The 18,974-nt window shown below is 35.4% G+C and overlaps 2 protein-coding genes across 3 annotated transcripts; one reads left to right on the top strand and one right to left on the bottom strand.

Annotated features, from left to right (window-relative positions):
• Positions 1–2,339: 2,339 nt before the first annotated feature.
• LOC132543767 (glycerol-3-phosphate phosphatase-like) lies at positions 2,340–3,672 on the top strand. Its single transcript, XM_060207288.1, has one exon. The coding sequence runs from the start codon at positions 2,427–2,429 to the stop codon at positions 3,465–3,467; it is 1,041 nt and encodes a 346-aa protein (XP_060063271.1). The 5' UTR covers positions 2,340–2,426; the 3' UTR covers positions 3,468–3,672.
• Positions 3,673–5,716: 2,044 nt separating this feature from the next.
• LOC132543728 (uncharacterized) lies at positions 5,717–16,322 on the bottom strand. 2 transcript variants are annotated; one of them, XM_060207248.1, is made up of 7 exons: positions 16,237–16,322; positions 14,809–15,233; positions 14,425–14,506; positions 13,419–13,564; positions 11,789–11,929; positions 10,985–11,158; positions 5,717–10,699 (listed from the first exon to the last, which is right to left on the bottom strand). In XM_060207248.1, the coding sequence occupies exons 2-7, from the start codon at positions 15,167–15,169 to the stop codon at positions 10,245–10,247; spliced, it is 1,359 nt and encodes a 452-aa protein (XP_060063231.1). In that variant the 5' UTR covers positions 15,170–15,233; positions 16,237–16,322; the 3' UTR covers positions 5,717–10,244. The 2 variants fall into 2 exon arrangements, with proteins under 2 accessions (XP_060063231.1, XP_060063232.1); XM_060207249.1 differs by lacking the exon at positions 16,237–16,322 and adding an exon at positions 15,735–15,817.
• Positions 16,323–18,974: the final 2,652 nt, after the last annotated feature.

Below are 18,974 nucleotides of genomic sequence, written 5' to 3'. Positions count from 1 at the left end.
AGAGGGATGCTTGAGATGAGGGTGTATCTATATTCTCATTTGAAAGGGATGTTTGAGATGAAGGTATATCTATATAATCAGTAGAGAAGGATGCTTGAGATGAGGGTATATCTATATTCTAAGCTGAGAGGGATGCTTGAGATGAGGGTATATCTATATAATCAGTGGAGAGGGATGCTTGAGATGAGGGTTTATCTATATTATCAGCTGAGAGGGATGTTTGAGATGCGGGTATAAATATATTATCAGCTGAGAGGGATGTTTGAGATGAGGGTATAAATATATTATCAACTGAGAGGGATGTTTGAGATGAGGGTATATCTATATTCTCAGTTGAGAGGTATGCTTGAAATGAGGGTTTATCTATATTATCAGCTGAAAGGGATTCATAAACCATTCAATTCTAGCATGTCTGCTGGTCATAAAATAAAAAATGACCATAACTACTAGCTCCAAAATGCTGATGAAGCAGAAGCACCTAGCCAGAATTTGAAAGTCTGTGATGATGGTCAGCTTTAGAATAAGAGAGTGAATCCTTTCAATGATGTTTTTTGCCAGCATATTCAGCATGACAGGCAATTTTTGCTTGTGTAAAGGTCTCTAATTATACAAATAATCAATTTCTTCATTCATTGAAATTGATTGAGAAAAGGAATGTTAACAGTTATGTACAGTATGGCACCAGATTATATATCAAATGAAGAACAGTGAAGGGTGTTCTAAAAATTTGGTAATACATTTATAGAACATGCTATACTAACCCAACGGGACCATTGCTCAAACACTTGTTATGCTTTCACTTCTCATTCCACAAAGTAACCTATTTGTCCACTCATGATGCATGATGATTATAGGATGTATAGACATATCTCTACCTCTGTAAAGAAAAGCTCCCCAGCTACCATGGTAATCTGAATCCAGCAGACAACTGCAGCCAAAAGTATTGTATACCAAAACTGTCAAAATAAACATTGGTTCCCAAAAAGAATACATACCTACTTCCTTTTTTTGCTCGTTCTTAAATAATCATACTGAAATGTCCTATTTAACAGAAAAGTGGATTTGACATATTTTACAAACTATAGTACAATCCAAAATAGTAGTCAACATTTCCCCTCATAGAAATGCATGCTGATCTGTGATTTTGCTCACTGATTAATGTAAAATTGCTTCATTTATCTTGTGTATTTTTACAACATTATTCATCTAGAAAATAGTCTTTTTTGTTTTTGTGTCTTGAGGTTGGAATATTGTTATATAGAACGGCACCACAACAATATTGTATATATTTGATATTCTAATAGGGTGTTTGAACATAGGTTCAAATTAAATTCCATCAATATCCGTTATCACCATAGTGTGGTTTTACCAACTGTTGAAAACTTAACAACAACTGTATATGATTTTAATACAGCTAAAATGTTCTTGACACATCTCTTTTAACTTTATACACAAACATAATTTATATTATTGACAAGTATTCAGATTAAAAAAACAATAAACTGTGTTTTGTGTTCGAGCATTGGTCAGAATATCACCATATCAGCTTAATTTATTTTTAATTTTTATATCTTCGTTTTTCATACTATTAGATATTGCACATCACAGTCACGCGTATAGTAATATTGGCATATCTGCTGCCATTTTGTATTTCAAGTAGGCTATACAATCGCAACACATTCATTCTTTAACGAATGTCTATGGTGAATATTCCATTTGAATATCATCATCAATACATTTCTTATGAAATGATTATTACATCGTTATCACGAAAAGCACCTGTCCAATCAATAAGTAAATTAATGTTAAGAATAAGGAATATACAGTTTATTATCTTTTACAATAACGTAAATTATATATGCTGTGTGCTGATTTGTTTGGATTTTTTTCAAAACAATACCTGAAAATATCCATGAATCATTTGCTCTTCAATCAAAACAAACTGAATATATTCAATTTGGCCGCCTCATCTTTTTAAACTGAAAGTGGTCACAACAACGCTTGATTCCTAAATTTACAACGTTGTATTTTTCAAGTATATAAATGATGACGATCGATGAAAAACAATATATTTTACGAATCTGTTTCGTTGGATTTAACCGGAGAGAATACAGGCAACGGCATTTTATCAATTGTTGAAGATACAAAAATAAATTCACATGTAAAGTTATCAAGTAATGTGAAATGATTATTTTGTTGTTAATGTACAGACATAGATAATTTACATTTTAATGTAACACTTTTACAGCATTTTCGTTTTCATGTAATGGTCCACTATTCTGGAATTTAGTTAAACACAAGTTTATTTACTAAATATCATCGAAGTAAATGCATCATCCGCCACATCAGTTTCTTTGCAGCACTCTCTGTTTTGGATTGGTAACATTGTGATAAACTAACAGTGGTGAGTCCAGTTCGTCTTGGATATGAAGCTCCGGATGACCCCGAGGTCACCCCTATTAAGGATGTGCTGGGATTTTACGGCACAGTGCAAGATATGGACTGGACTTCATGCAAATAAGAATGATGCACGTCAAAATCCGTTCCAAATTCGCCCACATGGAACGGACACGTCAATTATCCGCCCTCTGACTCTCAACAATGTAGAAAAGTTCCTTCAGACATACGATACTTTCATGTTGGATTGTGACGGGACACTGTATGGTACGGATCATGTGAGCAGTATACCAAATGTGCCGGAGGCAATATCTAAATTACGGAATATCGGCAAGCATCTGTTATATGTGACAAATAACAGTATGCATTCAAACGAAAGATATGTCAATAAATTCAGAGAAGTTGGATTTGAAGCACATGAATCCGATATTTTTGGTGTGGCAAATGCAGCTGCAGTGTATTTGCGAGACATTGCTAATATTGATGGAAAGGTATACCTTGTTGGCGGGCAGGGTATGAAACAAGAACTAGACAAACACCATCTTGTGAATTTCGGAGTTGGACCAGATCCAGACCAGGCATCCTGGGACCCAAAGCAATTACTTCAGATGGAATTTAGAGACAATGTAGAAGCAGTATTAGTTGGTTTTGATGAACACTTTCACTACAATAAGATCTATAAAGCTGTGAGCTATCTTTGTAATCCAAATTGTCTCTTTGTAGCCACCAATATAGTGGAAACAAATGTTAAGATAGGAGAGGGACGCATGCAGCCCACCACAGGTGCCTTGATACAGGCAATATCTGTACCAGCAAAACGTGAACCATTAGTGATCGGTAAGCCAGGCACACTTTTACTTGATTGTATCAGACATAAGCATCCCAGTATCGACCTCAAACGAACAGTGTTCATTGGTGATGGCCTCCGATCTGACATTGCTTTCGCAAACAACATTGGTGTTGACTCTGTCCTGGTGCTCACAGGGTCTGGAGCCCTAGACAAAATAGATAGCCCAGAGGTCACACCGACATATGTAATGGACTCTTTTGAACTGTTTGCAAACATATGATTAAGTATGTTTCAAGAGTTATGCAATAATGCTGAATTTTGTGTTCCTTCAAAAGTCACCACAATTGGTACTGACATGCATGCAGACGTATTGAAAAAAATTCCCAAAAAACCGAAATTAAAGATATTAATAAAAAAAAGATAGAAAATAAAAACATGGATATTTGAATAAACTCTATGAAAATCAATGGAATCATTTACATATACTCCTCTTGTATAACAAATAAAAGTGTTAACAACATTAGTGTTTGTCTAATACAGTAGTAATATTCATTTAACACACACATACAGCAATGGAACTAATCAAATATCACAGAGCACCAGAGATACAATGCTAATAAAGACCAAGCAAATGTAAAAAAAATGCTACTACAGAAAGTCTTGATTTCCTATCTCCATGCCATATTTTGCTGGTTTGATGACTTGGCACAGTGGTAGTAGTGTGATGTATTTTAAAATTCATTAAAATCTCGGAGATTAACAGCAAATTCAATTCAAAACTATAGGAATAGGAATATACTGCAGTTACAATTACGCTACTTGTGGAATCTAAGTCATGGAAAATCAGTGTTTGAAATCTCCTTTCAAGCGAAAATTATGTCAAACTTGATGGCGAATCACTTCTTCAAAAACAGGAACAACAACCTTCCAATATAAAAGTTCAATACATCAGATGGTGACTATAATAAAATCTGATGAACCTCAACATGTGGAAGGCAGAATTTGGACAAATACTAACAAATGCTGAAGGAGATCACATCTGAAGTTCTCCAGTGTTAACAAACCTGATCACACCAGTTCTCCTGCATAAGAACCTACATTCAGATCCTAATGTCTTGTCACTTACAGGTAGCTAAGTAACAAAGTACATACAGATCCTAATGTCCCATCACTTACAGGTAGCTAAGTAACATGGTACCTACATACAGATCCTAATGTCCCATCACTTACAGGTAGCTAAGTAACATGGTACCTACATACAGATCCTAATGTCCCATCACTTACAGGTAGCTAAGTAACAAAGTACATACAAATCCTAATGTCCCATTACTTACAGGTAGCTAAGTAACAAAGTACCTACAGATCCTAATGTCCCATCACTTACAGGTAGCTAAGTAACAAAGTACCTACATACAGATCCTAATGTCCCATCACTTACAGGTAGCTAAGTAACAAAGTACATACAAATCCTAATGTCCCATTACTTACAGGTAGCTAAGTAACAAAGTACCTACTTACAGATCCTAATGTCCAATCACTTACAGGTAGCTAAGTAACAAAGTACATACAAATCCTAATGTCCCATTACTTACAGGTAGCTAAGTAACAAAGTACCTACAGAACCTAATTTCACATTACTTACAGGTAGCTAAGTAACAAAGTACCTACATACAGATCCTAATGTCCCATCACTTACAGGTAGCTAAGTAACAAAGTACATACAGATCCTAATGTCCCATTACTTACAGGTAGCTAAGTAACAAAGTACCTACAGATCCTAATTTCACATCACTTACAGGTAGCTAAGTAACAAAGTACCTACATACAGATCCTAATGTCCCATCACTTACAGGTAGCTAAGTAACAAAGTACCTACAGATCCTAATGTCCCATCACTTACAGGTAGCTAAGTAACAAAGTACATACAGATCCTAATGTCCCATCACTTACAGGTAGCTGAGTAACAAAGTACCTACATACAGATCCTAATGTCCCATCACTTACAGGTAGCTAAGTAACAAAGTACCTACAGATCCTAATGTCCCATCACTTACAGGTAGCTAAGTAACAAAGTACATACAGATCCTAATGTCCCATCACTTACAGGTAGCTGAGTAACAAAGTACCTACAGATCCTAATGTCCCATCACTTACAGTTAGCTAAGTAACAAAGTACATACAGTACATACAGATCCTAATGTCCCATCACTTACAGGTAGCTAAGTAACAAAGTACATACAGATCCTAATGTCCCATCACTTACAGGTAGCTAAGTAACAAAGTACATACAGATCCTAATGTCCCATCACTTACAGGTAGCTGAGTAACAAAGTACCTACAGATCCTAATGTCCCATCACTTACAGGTAGCTAAGTAACAAAGTACATACAGATCCTAATGTCCCATCACTTACAGGTAGCTAAGTAAGAAAGTACCTACAGATCCTAATGTTAGTTATTCCTGTCATGCTCCTGTTATTTGAAACATATGTTACTCTTTGTTTCCAACATTAAACAAAACATTAGGCCATTTCTTTAAAAACAAAATTTAATTCCAATAGACGATACATTACAGAGTTAAGGCAACACATTTTGAGAGAAATCCATGTGAACATAGTACTTATTATGTCCTCCACAAGCACTACTTACTAATAAAAAACAAACCCACGAAGTACTGTGTGACTGATGATGAATACGAGGAAGACATATTCCCTGTATGTCTTCCTGTGATATCAAAAAGGATAACTCTGGATTTCTTACATTTCAAAACATTAACAGAAATACATAAATTGTTTGGCACATAATCTCTGTTAAAGATTCTTCATGAAGGACAAGAGTATTAATAAAACATGCATTAAGTTCGCACATACACTTTACCAAGATAGCAAAATGTGCCACACATACTTTCAGGTCGTTGTGAACCATGAGATAGATGTTGTCAGATATTGGTCACTTATTTCAGGCTTTCACTTCACGTCATCATCGTATAAGACATTGCTACTGACGGTGATTGTGTATCTCAGAGGCCTGACAAGTTGGAACCTACTGTACTGTAGTGTCTTCTGGTGAGACATTTTACCTCAGTTGCTCAGAATAACAGATTGCAGGCTATTACTGTAAAATTGTTAATTCTTGTGGGGACTTATTTTTATTGATATCAAGGGTACTCTTAATCAACTAATTTTTATGTTCATTAATCAATGAGCTATATTCATCCACCGAATCAAGTGACAATGAAATTGGAAATTTTTGAAAAACAAAGAAAACTGATTTCCATGAAAATATATAACTTTACAGTACTAGGCCAAAGTAACTGCACCTCAAAATGTCCACTGGCTGTTGACTGGGCAATTAACCAGGCATACATAAATGCCTGTTACTGTAAGTGATGCCCAACTAATATTCCACATGCAACTTACAACAATATTTTTACAAATTTTGTGATCCAAAGAAATACATGTAAGTTAACTGTTGTAAACTAAAGTTGATTAAAAACAATTAACATTATATTGTATATAGTTCAGTACAATTTGTTCACATCAAGTAAATTACCATGCAAAAATAAAGAGGACTTTCAGTAAGTTGATCTAAACAGGAATGTTTAAAGTGTTTTAGTGGTACACACATAATAACATTGTCCTTTAATGTACATTCATTGACTTTGATCTTGAAACTTTGATCTTCAAAATGTATACATATGTGTCTACACAAAATTAGGGGAAAAAAACAAACAGAAAAAACAAAAATATGCACAACTAACAAACTAACAAATATTACAAAGCCATAAAATATTTGATGGAAAATGTCATTACATGAGTAATATAAAGAAGCACAAATAAACTTATATTATAAATCTATGTATTGCCTTTACGATTGTATTGCAGTACATACACACCAGAAATATGTGAAGCTTATGTAAACCTAGAAAGTGAAAACGGTACTAAGACTATTTGTTCCACACCACTTTGTTTTATCCTGATCACTGATAACAATACTGCTTCATTGTTGATACATGTATACCAGAAATTTCAGCACATACTTTAACAAATCATATCAAAACACTCATTTGCATATTAATGAGCTAATACTTTGCATATGTAAAAACTTCACAAAAAAGGAAAAACAGAGCAATATTTTATCAACTTTGAAATGACTTTTATCATCTTCACAGAGTCCGTAATTTAGGGAGCACTAAAAGTTCAATCTGACACTAACATTTCAATGTTGACAAATAACAGATTTCTGAAGGGAGCACTACACAAATCAACTCAAGTTCTAACATATATTCAATATGACACCAACATTTCAATACTGTCGACAAAAAACTTCACAGATTTCTGAAGGGAGCACTACACAAATCAACAGTCAAGTTCTGACATATATTCAATATGACACCAACATTTCAATACTGTCGACAAAAAACTTCACAGATTTCTGAAGGGAGCACTACACAAATCATCTCAAGTTCTGACATAAATTCAATCTGACACCAACATTTCAATACTGTTGACAACAAATTATTAAAGATCAATGTAAAATATATTTATAAACAACAAAACAATAGGCCACTGTGTTGTTTGTTTAGATTGATAACTTTCTCATAGTTATCTTTGTTTTTGTAGCAATAACAGGTATCACTTTCTGCAGGGAAACACAATAATTGATGAAATTCTAAATGAACAATATGCAATCTTCCAGTTTATTTGATATCTTGAGAAAAGACTAGGAACAGATGCTATTCCAGCCATCGGGTGGTCATCAGTAAGTTTATACATGGAATACTTACTTACATCAAGCTTCTATGAGGGTAACTGAACAAGTAAAAGTCAGAGATGCAAGGAGACAAAGAAGAATGCTGATATTCTCGTCTTATCTTAACTGAGCTAAATATTTTTTTTCTTCATACAAAGAAAATGTGCTGCAATGTCCGCCAGAAAATCTTCTAAAAATTGTGGTAGTCTTTCGGAGATGGATTCCTAATGGAATACAGAGTCCAGTTCCAAACAGAAATCAAAGTGAAAGGTAGATATGACAACATCTGTCAGAAGGTTCAGTAGTAAATAAATAAATCTATAAATAAATCCTGCTGAACCATGTGACTCTGGTCATATTTAACCTTTTATTTTAAGTCTGTGTATTGTGAAAATGGTCAAAAGCTTTAAAAGGTTAAGGTTTACTGTATGACCAATACATCATTGACAATCACACCTTCAATCCATTGTACCACATACAATCAAACAAGTAACACTTGCTAAACAACAAAGTGATTTCATAAATCCATGCTGCATTTATCTGTAATGTTTGGGACTAGAATGTCAATTATCACAAAATCAGCAAATCCAGGACAACAAACTATTCAGGGAATGATATAAGATAGTCACATGATCAAACACTTAACTGAAGTTGCCTCACGACACAACAATGGTACAGAGAAAAAGGAAACATGTTTGTCACCGTATCTTTGACCTTAATACCCATAAAACCTTCGCGTATGTGAGCAACTTCATAGAATTAAGGTCCAACCAATAGAACCAGGTCAGCAAGAGCTTACAATGATGTACTCAAGGTAAGCTTAACTTATGGAGTCTAACCTTTGAACCCTAAACCTCAATTAATGAATATTAAAATCAAAACTAATTGTTAAAATGAATATTAACTACATGTCACGGTATATATTGTAATATGAATGATTTTATTGTAGACAGAAGGACAGATGGACAGACAATACTATATATTCCACTCTACTAGATAAAGGATACACTACTAAGTACTATTGTATACAGCCTACATATATTGCACATTCTGTGATCTGGTTTGATTTAAATCCATTTCCTCATAAAGGATGATATTTATATGCTTTAAGATTCAATCACATTTCTGAATGTTAAATTTTATACAGCACATACTCCCACTATCAGTAACTAGAGCCTTTCAGTTGCTAAGAGAAAGTTTTTATAGGGAAAAGCTAAAGCTGGGTGCCACACCAAGGCATTAGTTCACTTATTCTTCAGGTGAGCTAAAATTGATCTATGAAAACCAGTAAAAATATCTGAAATATCACATCCTTCTTCAAACTCTGTTGAAAAAACAATTCAGACACCATTATAAAATACATACACTAAGAATGTAAAAAGGACAAACTTGTTCGATCAGCCAGTGTACACCAATCTGTTTATCAGAGGGAAAAGTTCAAATATCATTGTACACACAATGAATTAATTAAAACTCAAATCATGACTAAATTAAATCTGGCTTTAACTTCAGACAAATCTCAGTATCCCTTTCATTCAACACTGATCCAATAGTGGCTTCCTACATCCTCCAAACACATTTGCTGCAAGCTGCAATACATTCTTACACTCTGTCTCTCGCATGTACGTTTAAAATACCATTAGAAAAGATGTGGTAAAGCAAACAGAATGTTACAAGTGTGCAGGATCTGTAAGAACTGACAGTCTTCATGTATTTGGCCAGGTGTTTGTGGTACACTAGTACATGACAGTTTTACAGGTGTGTAGGGTCTGTAAGAACTGACAGTCTTCATGTATTTGGCCAGGTGTTTGTGGTACACTAGTACGTGACAGTTTTACAGGTGTGTAGGGTCTGTAAGAACTGACAGTCTTCATGTATTTGGCCAGGTGTTTGTGGTACACTAGTACGTGACAGTTTTACAGGTGTGTAGGGTCTGTAAGAACTGACAGTCTTCATGTATTTGGCCAGGTGTTTGTGGTACACTATTACATGAGTTTTACAGGTGTGTAGGATCTGTAAGAACTGACAGTCTTCATGTATTTGGCCAGGTGTTTGTGGTACACTATTACGTGAGTTTTACAGGTGTGTAGGGTCTGTAAGAACTGACAACCTTCATGTATTTGGCCAGGTGTTTGTGGTACACTAGTACATGACAGTTTTACAGGTGTGTAGGGTCTGTAAGAACTGACAATCTTCATGTATTTGGCTTAGTGTTTGTGGTACACTAGTACGTGACAGTTTTACAGGTGTGTAGGATCTGTAAGAACTGACAGCCTTCATGTATTTGGCCAGGTGTTTGTTGTACACTAGTACGTGACAGTTTTACAAGTGTGTAGGGTCTCTGAAAACTGACGATCCTCTATGTACTTAGCTGGGTGTTGGTGGTTATACCACTGAGACAGGGCCTGGTGAAGAGTGACGTTATTAACACTAACAGCCTGATGAGAGAACCACTTTGTCAGCAGTAAAGTATGTACAGGGCATGATGTAATGAACAGTCCATCATGAACAGATTGTTTCACTGGCTGGAGAGCTCGCACTATAGCAGATTTGTACTGATCTATCACAATAACATCCTGAGGCGGACACTTCCTTAATGGACAGGTGATGGCTAAAGCATGGTTGATGTACCAAGAATCGTGGAGAGAGCTGATCAGGAAAACTGGTGTGAATAAGTAGTTGTAGAAGTAAGTAGGGTCCAAACAGCGGTAACCAATAGATGACGTCAGACTTGAAGTACATTCTTGGATAGCTGGGGCATCTACAATAGATATTCATTAAAATGCTGAACTTAATTAACAGAGAACAAACTCTCACAAAAAGACAAATGTAATTGGTCATTCAGTGGGTACTGTTCCAATGTAAAGACTGATACAGACATACGTGTAGGTTTTATCATACAATTAATATACCAGGGGATCGATCTTCTAAACCATTGTCATATGGTGTATAAAATACAAATGTCAGACTTTAGTTGACGATGAAGTTTTCATTCCATATCATTATTCCCTGTATTCAATGTTTCTACATATATTCATTGATGTACCTGCGATTTTGTGAAGGTGGTAGACATTTTTCAAGGTTTCCTGCATGGTATGTTTTCCGTAGATGTTCTGACTGTCCACAAACAACATGCCATCAAGTAAGGCATGTATGGACTTGACTGACACTAATTTCTTACGCAGGTTGTCAACATTGATGAGAGCAGCTAAACCACCCGCTGGGAAATAAACAACACATATAACACTTATTCTGGGGTCAATATATAGCCTTGGTTTGTAGTGGGGAGGTAACATGTCTTTCTGTAGGAAAATACTTTAACATTTTTTTTATATTTCTTGTGAATCTGCAATACATCTCTGGGGAAAAGAAATGGGTAGGTGTGGAGGGGGGAGATTTGTGATTTTCAGGCAAGGGCATATTGCTTGATAATAATGGTACAATGTACTTGACAAGATCTGTCGTGTTGGACTAGAGTAACCAGTCACTGTTAATCATCACAAAGTCAACAAGATTGATAGCATGAGATTATTATGAAAAGGAGGTCATCAAGTCAATGAATTATTAGCAAATCATTAGCATTTGAAAAGTGACCATAACATGAGAATTTAACACTGTCATGTTTCACCTTTATCCCTGTTCTCTATCTTGTTAATATTGTTTTTGTTGACTTTCTGATGTCCCTTATTTGGATTGTAAGGCTATAAATAATATCAAGTCTTAAATAAAACATAATTTTATGCTAAGGTATAAAGATTTTCTCAACAGAAAACCTGATGATTTCCACACAATTCTAATTTCCTGCTTCATTTTTATTGCTGATAGAAAACTATCACATTCTGTGGCTTACATGAGGATCCAGCCAGGATGACCTTTTCAGCCGCCCCAAAGTTTGTATTGATCTGTAGGTAGTCTATAATGGCTGTAAACACCTGTGATCCCCGAAGATACAATGACTTGCCCTGGTGCACAAGGGGCTCTGGACGATTTCCTGTAGAACAAGACAACCTCAGTAATTTTATATGTTAATCAGTTGGCAACATCTTTATGTTTTGAACATCGCATAAGTTAAATTGTCATCAGATAAAACAGGATTATCACGATAAAAATATCTACCAAAAGGTCATGTTTTAACCTAACAGGTGTATTTTTGTAACCATAACAGTTATGTACTGATATAGAATGCAGAGATCTAAATTTCTTTGATAATCAATAACAGTTATGTACTGATACAGAATGTAGAGATCTAAATACCCTTGATAATCAATAACAGTTATGTACTGATATAGAATGCAGAGATCTAAATATCCTTGATAATCAATAACATATATACATATAGTTATAATTCTAAATATCCTTGATAATCAATAACAGTTATGTACTGATATAGAATGCAGAGATCTAAATATCCTTGATAATCAATAACAGTTATATACTGATATAGAATGTATAATTCTAAATATCCTTGATAATCAATAACAGTTATGTACTGATATAGAATGCAGAGATCTAAATATCCTTGATAATCAATAACAGTTATATACTGATATAGAATGTATAATTCTAAATATCCTTGATAATCAATAACAGTTATGTACTGATACAGAATGTAGAGATCTAAATACCCTTGATAATCAATAACAGTTATGTACTGATACAGAATGTAGAGATCTAAATATCCTTGATAATCAATAACAGTTATGTACTGATATAGAATGCAGAGATCTAAATATCCTTGATAATCAATAACAGTTATGTACTGATATAGAATGCAGAGATCTAAATATCCTTGATAATCAATAACAGTTATGTACTGATACAGAATGTAGAGATCTAAATATCCTTGATAATCAATAACAGTTATGTACTGATATAGAATGCAGAGATCTAAATATCCTTGATAATCAATAACAGTTATGTACTGATACAGAATGTAGAGATCTAAATATCCTTGATAATCAATAACAGTTATGTACTGATATAGAATGCAGAGATCTAAATATCCTTGATAATCAATAACAGTTATGTACTGATATAGAATGCAGAGATCTAAATATCCTTGATAATCAATAACAGTTATGTACTGATATAGAATGCAGAGATCTAAATATCCTTGATAATCAATAACAGTTATGTACTGATACAGAATGTAGAGATCTAAATATCCTTGATAATCAATAACAGTTATGTACTGATACAGAATGTAGAGATCTAAATATCCTTGATAATCAATAACAGTTATATACTGATATAGAATGCAGAGATCTAAATATCCTTGATAATCAATAACAGTTATGTACTGATATAGAATGCAGAGATCTAAATATCCTTGATAATCAATAACAGTTATATACTGATATAGAATGCAGAGATCTAAATATCCTTGATAATCAATAACAGTTATATACTGATACAGAATATCCTTGATAATCAATGTTTCTGTACCACTGACACTGAGAATCTCCATACACTACACCTACCTAGAAAAGAGCCACCATCACAGTATAGAACTTTAACCATGTTCCAACGGTAGAAATCTGGGTTTTCCTCCTCGCTGGCTGACAGGATTCCAGTAAAGGGAAAGAAGATTGGAGCTATGACACTTGATCCAACAGCAGTAAAACTTCTACAATGGAGAGACAAGCGAGAATAATCAGAAATCTACCATCATCATCAGTAACTTATGTCATGTACCAGTCTTTATTGGTGAGTGGCTTTCTTTCAGCTGTGTTTATCTGTTCCTTATTAGGACTTTATTTGCCTTCCAGTTGTTTTAAATATTAAGCTGTTATAACACTCAGCAGGTGTGTTTATATATTTACCTGTTATAACACTCAGCAGGTGTGTTTATTTATTTACCTGTTATAACACTCAGCAGGTGTGTTTATATATTTACCTGTTATAACAATCAGCAGGTGTGTTTATATATTTACCTGTTATAACACTCAGCAGGTGTGTTTATTTATTTACCTGTTATAACACTCAGCAGGTGTGTTTATATATTAAGCTGTTATAACAATCAGCAGGTGAGTTTATATATCTACCTGTTATAACACTCAGCAGGTGTGTTTATATATTTACCTGTTATAACACTCAGCAGGTGTGTTTATATATTTACCTGTTATAACACTCAGCAGGTGTGTTTATATATTTACATGTTATAACACTCAGCAGGTGTGTTTATATATTTACCTGTTATAACAATCAGCAGATGTGTTTATATATTTACCTGTTATAACACTCAGCAGGTGTGTTTATATATCTACCTGTTATAACACTCAGCAGGTGTGTTTATATATTTACCTGTTATAACACTCAGCAGGTGTGTTTATATATTTACCTGTTATAACACTCAGCAGGTGTGTTTATATATTTACCTGTTATAACACTCAGCAGGTGTGTTTATATATTTACCTGTTATAACACTAAGCAGGTGTTTAAATATTTACCTGTTATAACACTCAGCAGGTGTGTTTATATATTTACCTGTTATAACACTCAGCAGGTGTGCTACACCAGGCTCCTGGTGACAGGTATATAATCCAGTTTGTATTACCTGGAAACTGACCTGCAACATTGAAATGTGATCACTGAGACAGAGAACAAGAATGATTACTTACATCTTAGCCATTTGCTTATTCTAAGAAAATTCTCCATTTATATCAGTAGTATATTTGTATTGACTTTATTATTTCTTTCCATTTTTCATTCCATACATGTGCAAAAAATCTGATATTGATGATCTCTGGTGTATGCAAAAGGATACAATTTTTCTTTCTCTTTCCATCACTAGCCAATCTTTAATCAGAAAACATTTCCATTTTCTTTCAAATTTAAAAGCAGAAAAAAAATTAATTCTGGAAAACTTACCATATCGTATATAGTAGCCTGGAGCTGACCCATCCAGACAGAATGCTGAACGAGACTGAGCAAATCGTTGAGGCAGAACTACCAGTTCCCCGTCAGTGTCACTTGCTGTGTGATACTCCTCAAACATGACCCGCACATTGGAGATTGTCCGTATCAACACTAGTAACACAACAATAACCAGGAGCATACATATCTGCACATAGAAGCGGCGACACGTACAGGACAAGGGAGATAACTGGAATTTCTGTACATTCAGTCCTACTGGGACAAATGTCATGGCCCCTCGGGACTCGGTACCATGGTGTCGTACCATCTCCTCCTCCGATTCCTCACTTTTAGCTTTGCAGTTGTCTGACTGCATTGAGGTTCTCAAAATGCTTGCCCTCTTGTTGAAGGCGTCTCATAGCCCAAATCATCGACACATTCTGCAACAGATAAAAGCATGTCAACTTTCAATTTAGCAGTTGAATCATATTTAAACAGTAAAGCTAATAAGGACTGATATTTAATGTTGATGCATTTACCCCAATACATTAATAGAAACGGAATGCAATCCCAGATCATTAAATCTCAGGTAAACCCATTCTAATAAGTGGCCAGACAGCTGGCATACCACCAATATCATATCAAAATGTTGATAGTTATATACATCCAAGTTTGCATATCTGATCTTTTTTAACGGTAAAATTGAATCCATGTACCTTAGCATGGAAGTCAGCATGAGAATTAATGTTTATCTTTGTTTCTGTCAGAGTTCCCTCCCCTGTCACACTAAACGTTTAAGGATAATGTAAATATTGTACCGTAAGATGAATGTCCTTAGACCGAGCAAATCATGTGCCATATTTTCAATATCTATATATATTTGGATTTGTGATTGTTTAAGAGTTATATTTAAGGAAAACACATTTCTGAGTTCATCTTACTTGGGAATCATTCCAAAATAACTTCAGCTCCTTTAGCATTGGAGGCTGTTCAACACTTTATATAACAACGTAGCACGATATTTCTACAAAAAAAAATTAGATACTAAAAATGTCACCTGTCTCGACAAATACTGAAATGTAAAGCTGTGAAAACGTAAAGAATGCTCTCCATCTTATTAAACATACATTTGGAAGTGTTTAACCAATGGCTACCAAGCTTACGGGTTGTAAATCAAAACTGTGTCCATGTACCATGCATAGACAATACTGGGGGAAAATACAGGAAGATATTTACAAATCATGAGGCTTGACCATTATAATAAAAGATGCATAAACTCTCATTTGAGAGACGCGTTTGTAAATTAACATTAGATCATTAGTGTTTCAATGTATGTACAGTTCCCTACACGTAGGCAGTGCTGCAAGTATGTAGATGGCGATGCTGATCAACAGACGTTGGCAGTGTGATAGTAAAAACACATATTGATTTAAGATGGCTTACTTGTTTGTTCAGTGTTGTACGAAATGGCATATGCATGACAACACCAGGACACGTTACGTTATCTTCATTTCGTCACACTTCGAACACCTCCATATTCTTTCAAGGGAAGTAACTCGGGTAATATACCATTAGAGTAATATCTGAAAGAACACGTGATATATATCCGGATACGTTCATTGATTAAAAAATCTCTCTTCACCAAAATGCTTAATTTGATAACAAAAAATTAAAACGAATGAAATGATGAAATTAAAAATATAATTAAAAACAAATTAAAAAATAAATTCAAAAATGGCAATTGTATGTCCTGTCAACTTGATTGGAACTACCAAGTTTTATCCACAAAACATCGTAATTGAATACTTTCCAACGAGGTCACGACTGCGACCAGGAAATGTCCCTTAGTCATTTTCAACCTGGTCCTCTGGAAGCCACAGCATTCGCTTTATCGAGAAATTTCATAAATCCGAAATTGAATCATCACCCTTATTAGTTACGGATGGATGGAAAGTTATACCTGTATGTTTCGTTTTAGGTGAAGTTCGAGGTAACCGACTTCTGTAACAGTCTGTCGTGTCTTTGACCCAGTTATGATGACTATATAGTCTATATACTATACCAAGACATGTCTAGGTTACCGGTTTTGATGGGTTCTTCTATACATCTTGCTCAGCCTCATATGAAAACAAAAGTAATTCAGGCTTAGAGGGACACAGTTATTTCTCGTACTTACACCAATAGTCTAAAAGTCTATTTAATGAAATGATTGGGTCGAAAATAGGAAACCTACACTCAGTAAGGATTATGGTGATATCAAGTATCGAATATTGGTAATTATGGTTCAGTGATACTGAAATACTGCCAGTAGAATCTATAATTGTTTATTTCGCAGCTATATGTTTAAAATTGTGTTGGATAATTCTGGAACGTTTTCATATAATTTTTTCATTAATGTCACGATCGTACTTTTACTTTCTGTGACATAATTATAGCCTCTGTTCTGTTGGCTATAATGGGAGGGATTGACATTGAAAATGTGTGGTAACAGTTAACATTCATAACTATTTTTCATTCTAGATTTAATTGATATTGTTTGGTCGTAGTCAACATTCAGTATTATTTTTCATTCTATATCTAATTGATATTACCGGGCCATGGTCAGTGATCAATTCACACATCATCAGTCTTGGATTCCAGAAACTCATTCGCAGTGCTCTCCCTTCGATCAGTAAGGTTCCTCGACAAGTACACATTTTCACTTTGCGATTTTCAAGATATAGAAATATACGAGTGAAAGTACAATACATTCAAGGACTGTATATATAACCCACATTACAGACATACAGATTATACATGACTATATATTCACATACAGACAAGCGGTTCTGAATACCAGTCCTCCAGTAAACACACGGTACATACAGACAAACGGTCCAGAATACCAGCCCTCCTGTAAACACACGGTAAATACAGGCAAACGGACTACAATACCAGTCATCCTGTAAATACACGTTAGATACAGACAAACGGTCCAAAATACCAGCCCTCCTGTGAACACACGGTAAATACAGACAAACGGTCCAGAATACCAGCCGTCCTGTAAACACACGGTGCATATAGACAACCGGTCCAGAATACCAGCCCTCCGGTAAACACACGGTAAATACAGACAAACGGTCCAAAATACCAGCCCTGCTGTAAACACACGGTACATACAGGCAAACGGTCCAAAATACCAGCCCTCCTGTAAACACACGGTTAATACAGACAAACGGTCCAGAATACCAGCCCTCCTGTAAACACACGGTAAATACAGACAAACGGTCCAGAATACCAACCCTCCCGTAAACACACGATCAATACAGACAAACTGTCCAAAATACCAGCCCTCCTGTAAACAAACGGTACATACAGACAAACGGTTCAGAATACAAACCCTCCTGTAAACACACGGTAAATACAGACAAACGGTCCAGAATACCAGCCCTCCTGTAAACACACGGTAAATACAGACAAATGGTCCTAAATACCAGCCCTCCTGTAAACACACGGTACATACAGACAAGCGGTCCTGAAACCCTCCTGTACACACGGTAAATACAGACTCCTGTAAACACACACAGACAACCGGTCCTGAATACCAGACTGTAACACACGGTAAATACAGACAATACCCAGCCCTCCTGTAAACACACGGTAATACAGACAAACGGTTAGAATACCAACCCTCCTGTAAACACACGGTAAATACAGACAAACGGTCCAAAATACCAGCCCTCCTGTAAACACACGGTAAATACAGACAAACACACGGTCCAGACAAACCAGTTCCCTCCTGTAAACACACGGTAAATACAGACAAACGGTCCAGAATCCTGTACACAGCACACACGGTCGGTCCAAACAGACAAACGGTCCAAAATACCTCCTGTAAACACACGGTACATACAGACAAACGGTTCAGAATACCAGCCGTCCCGTAAACACACGGTAAATACAGACAAACGGTCCAAAATACCAGCCCTCCTGTAAACACACGGTACATACAGGCAAACGGTCCAAAATACCAGCCCTCCTGTAAACACACGGTAAATACAGGCAAACGGTCCACCAGCCCTCCTGTAAACACACGGTACATACAGACAAACGGTCCAGAATACCAACCCTCCTGTAAACACACGGTAAATACAGACAAACGGTACAGAATACCAGCCCTCCTGTAAACACACGGTAAATAC

This window comes from Ylistrum balloti, unplaced genomic scaffold, assembly GCF_031769215.1.
Source record: "Ylistrum balloti isolate Yb309-2 unplaced genomic scaffold, AGI_CSIRO_Ybal_v1 Utg369764, whole genome shotgun sequence".
Classification (NCBI taxonomy): Eukaryota; Metazoa; Mollusca; class Bivalvia; order Pectinida; family Pectinidae; genus Ylistrum; species Ylistrum balloti.
The sequence above is the reverse complement of the archived record's forward strand: the minus strand, read 5'-3'. Positions and strand labels throughout refer to the sequence as shown.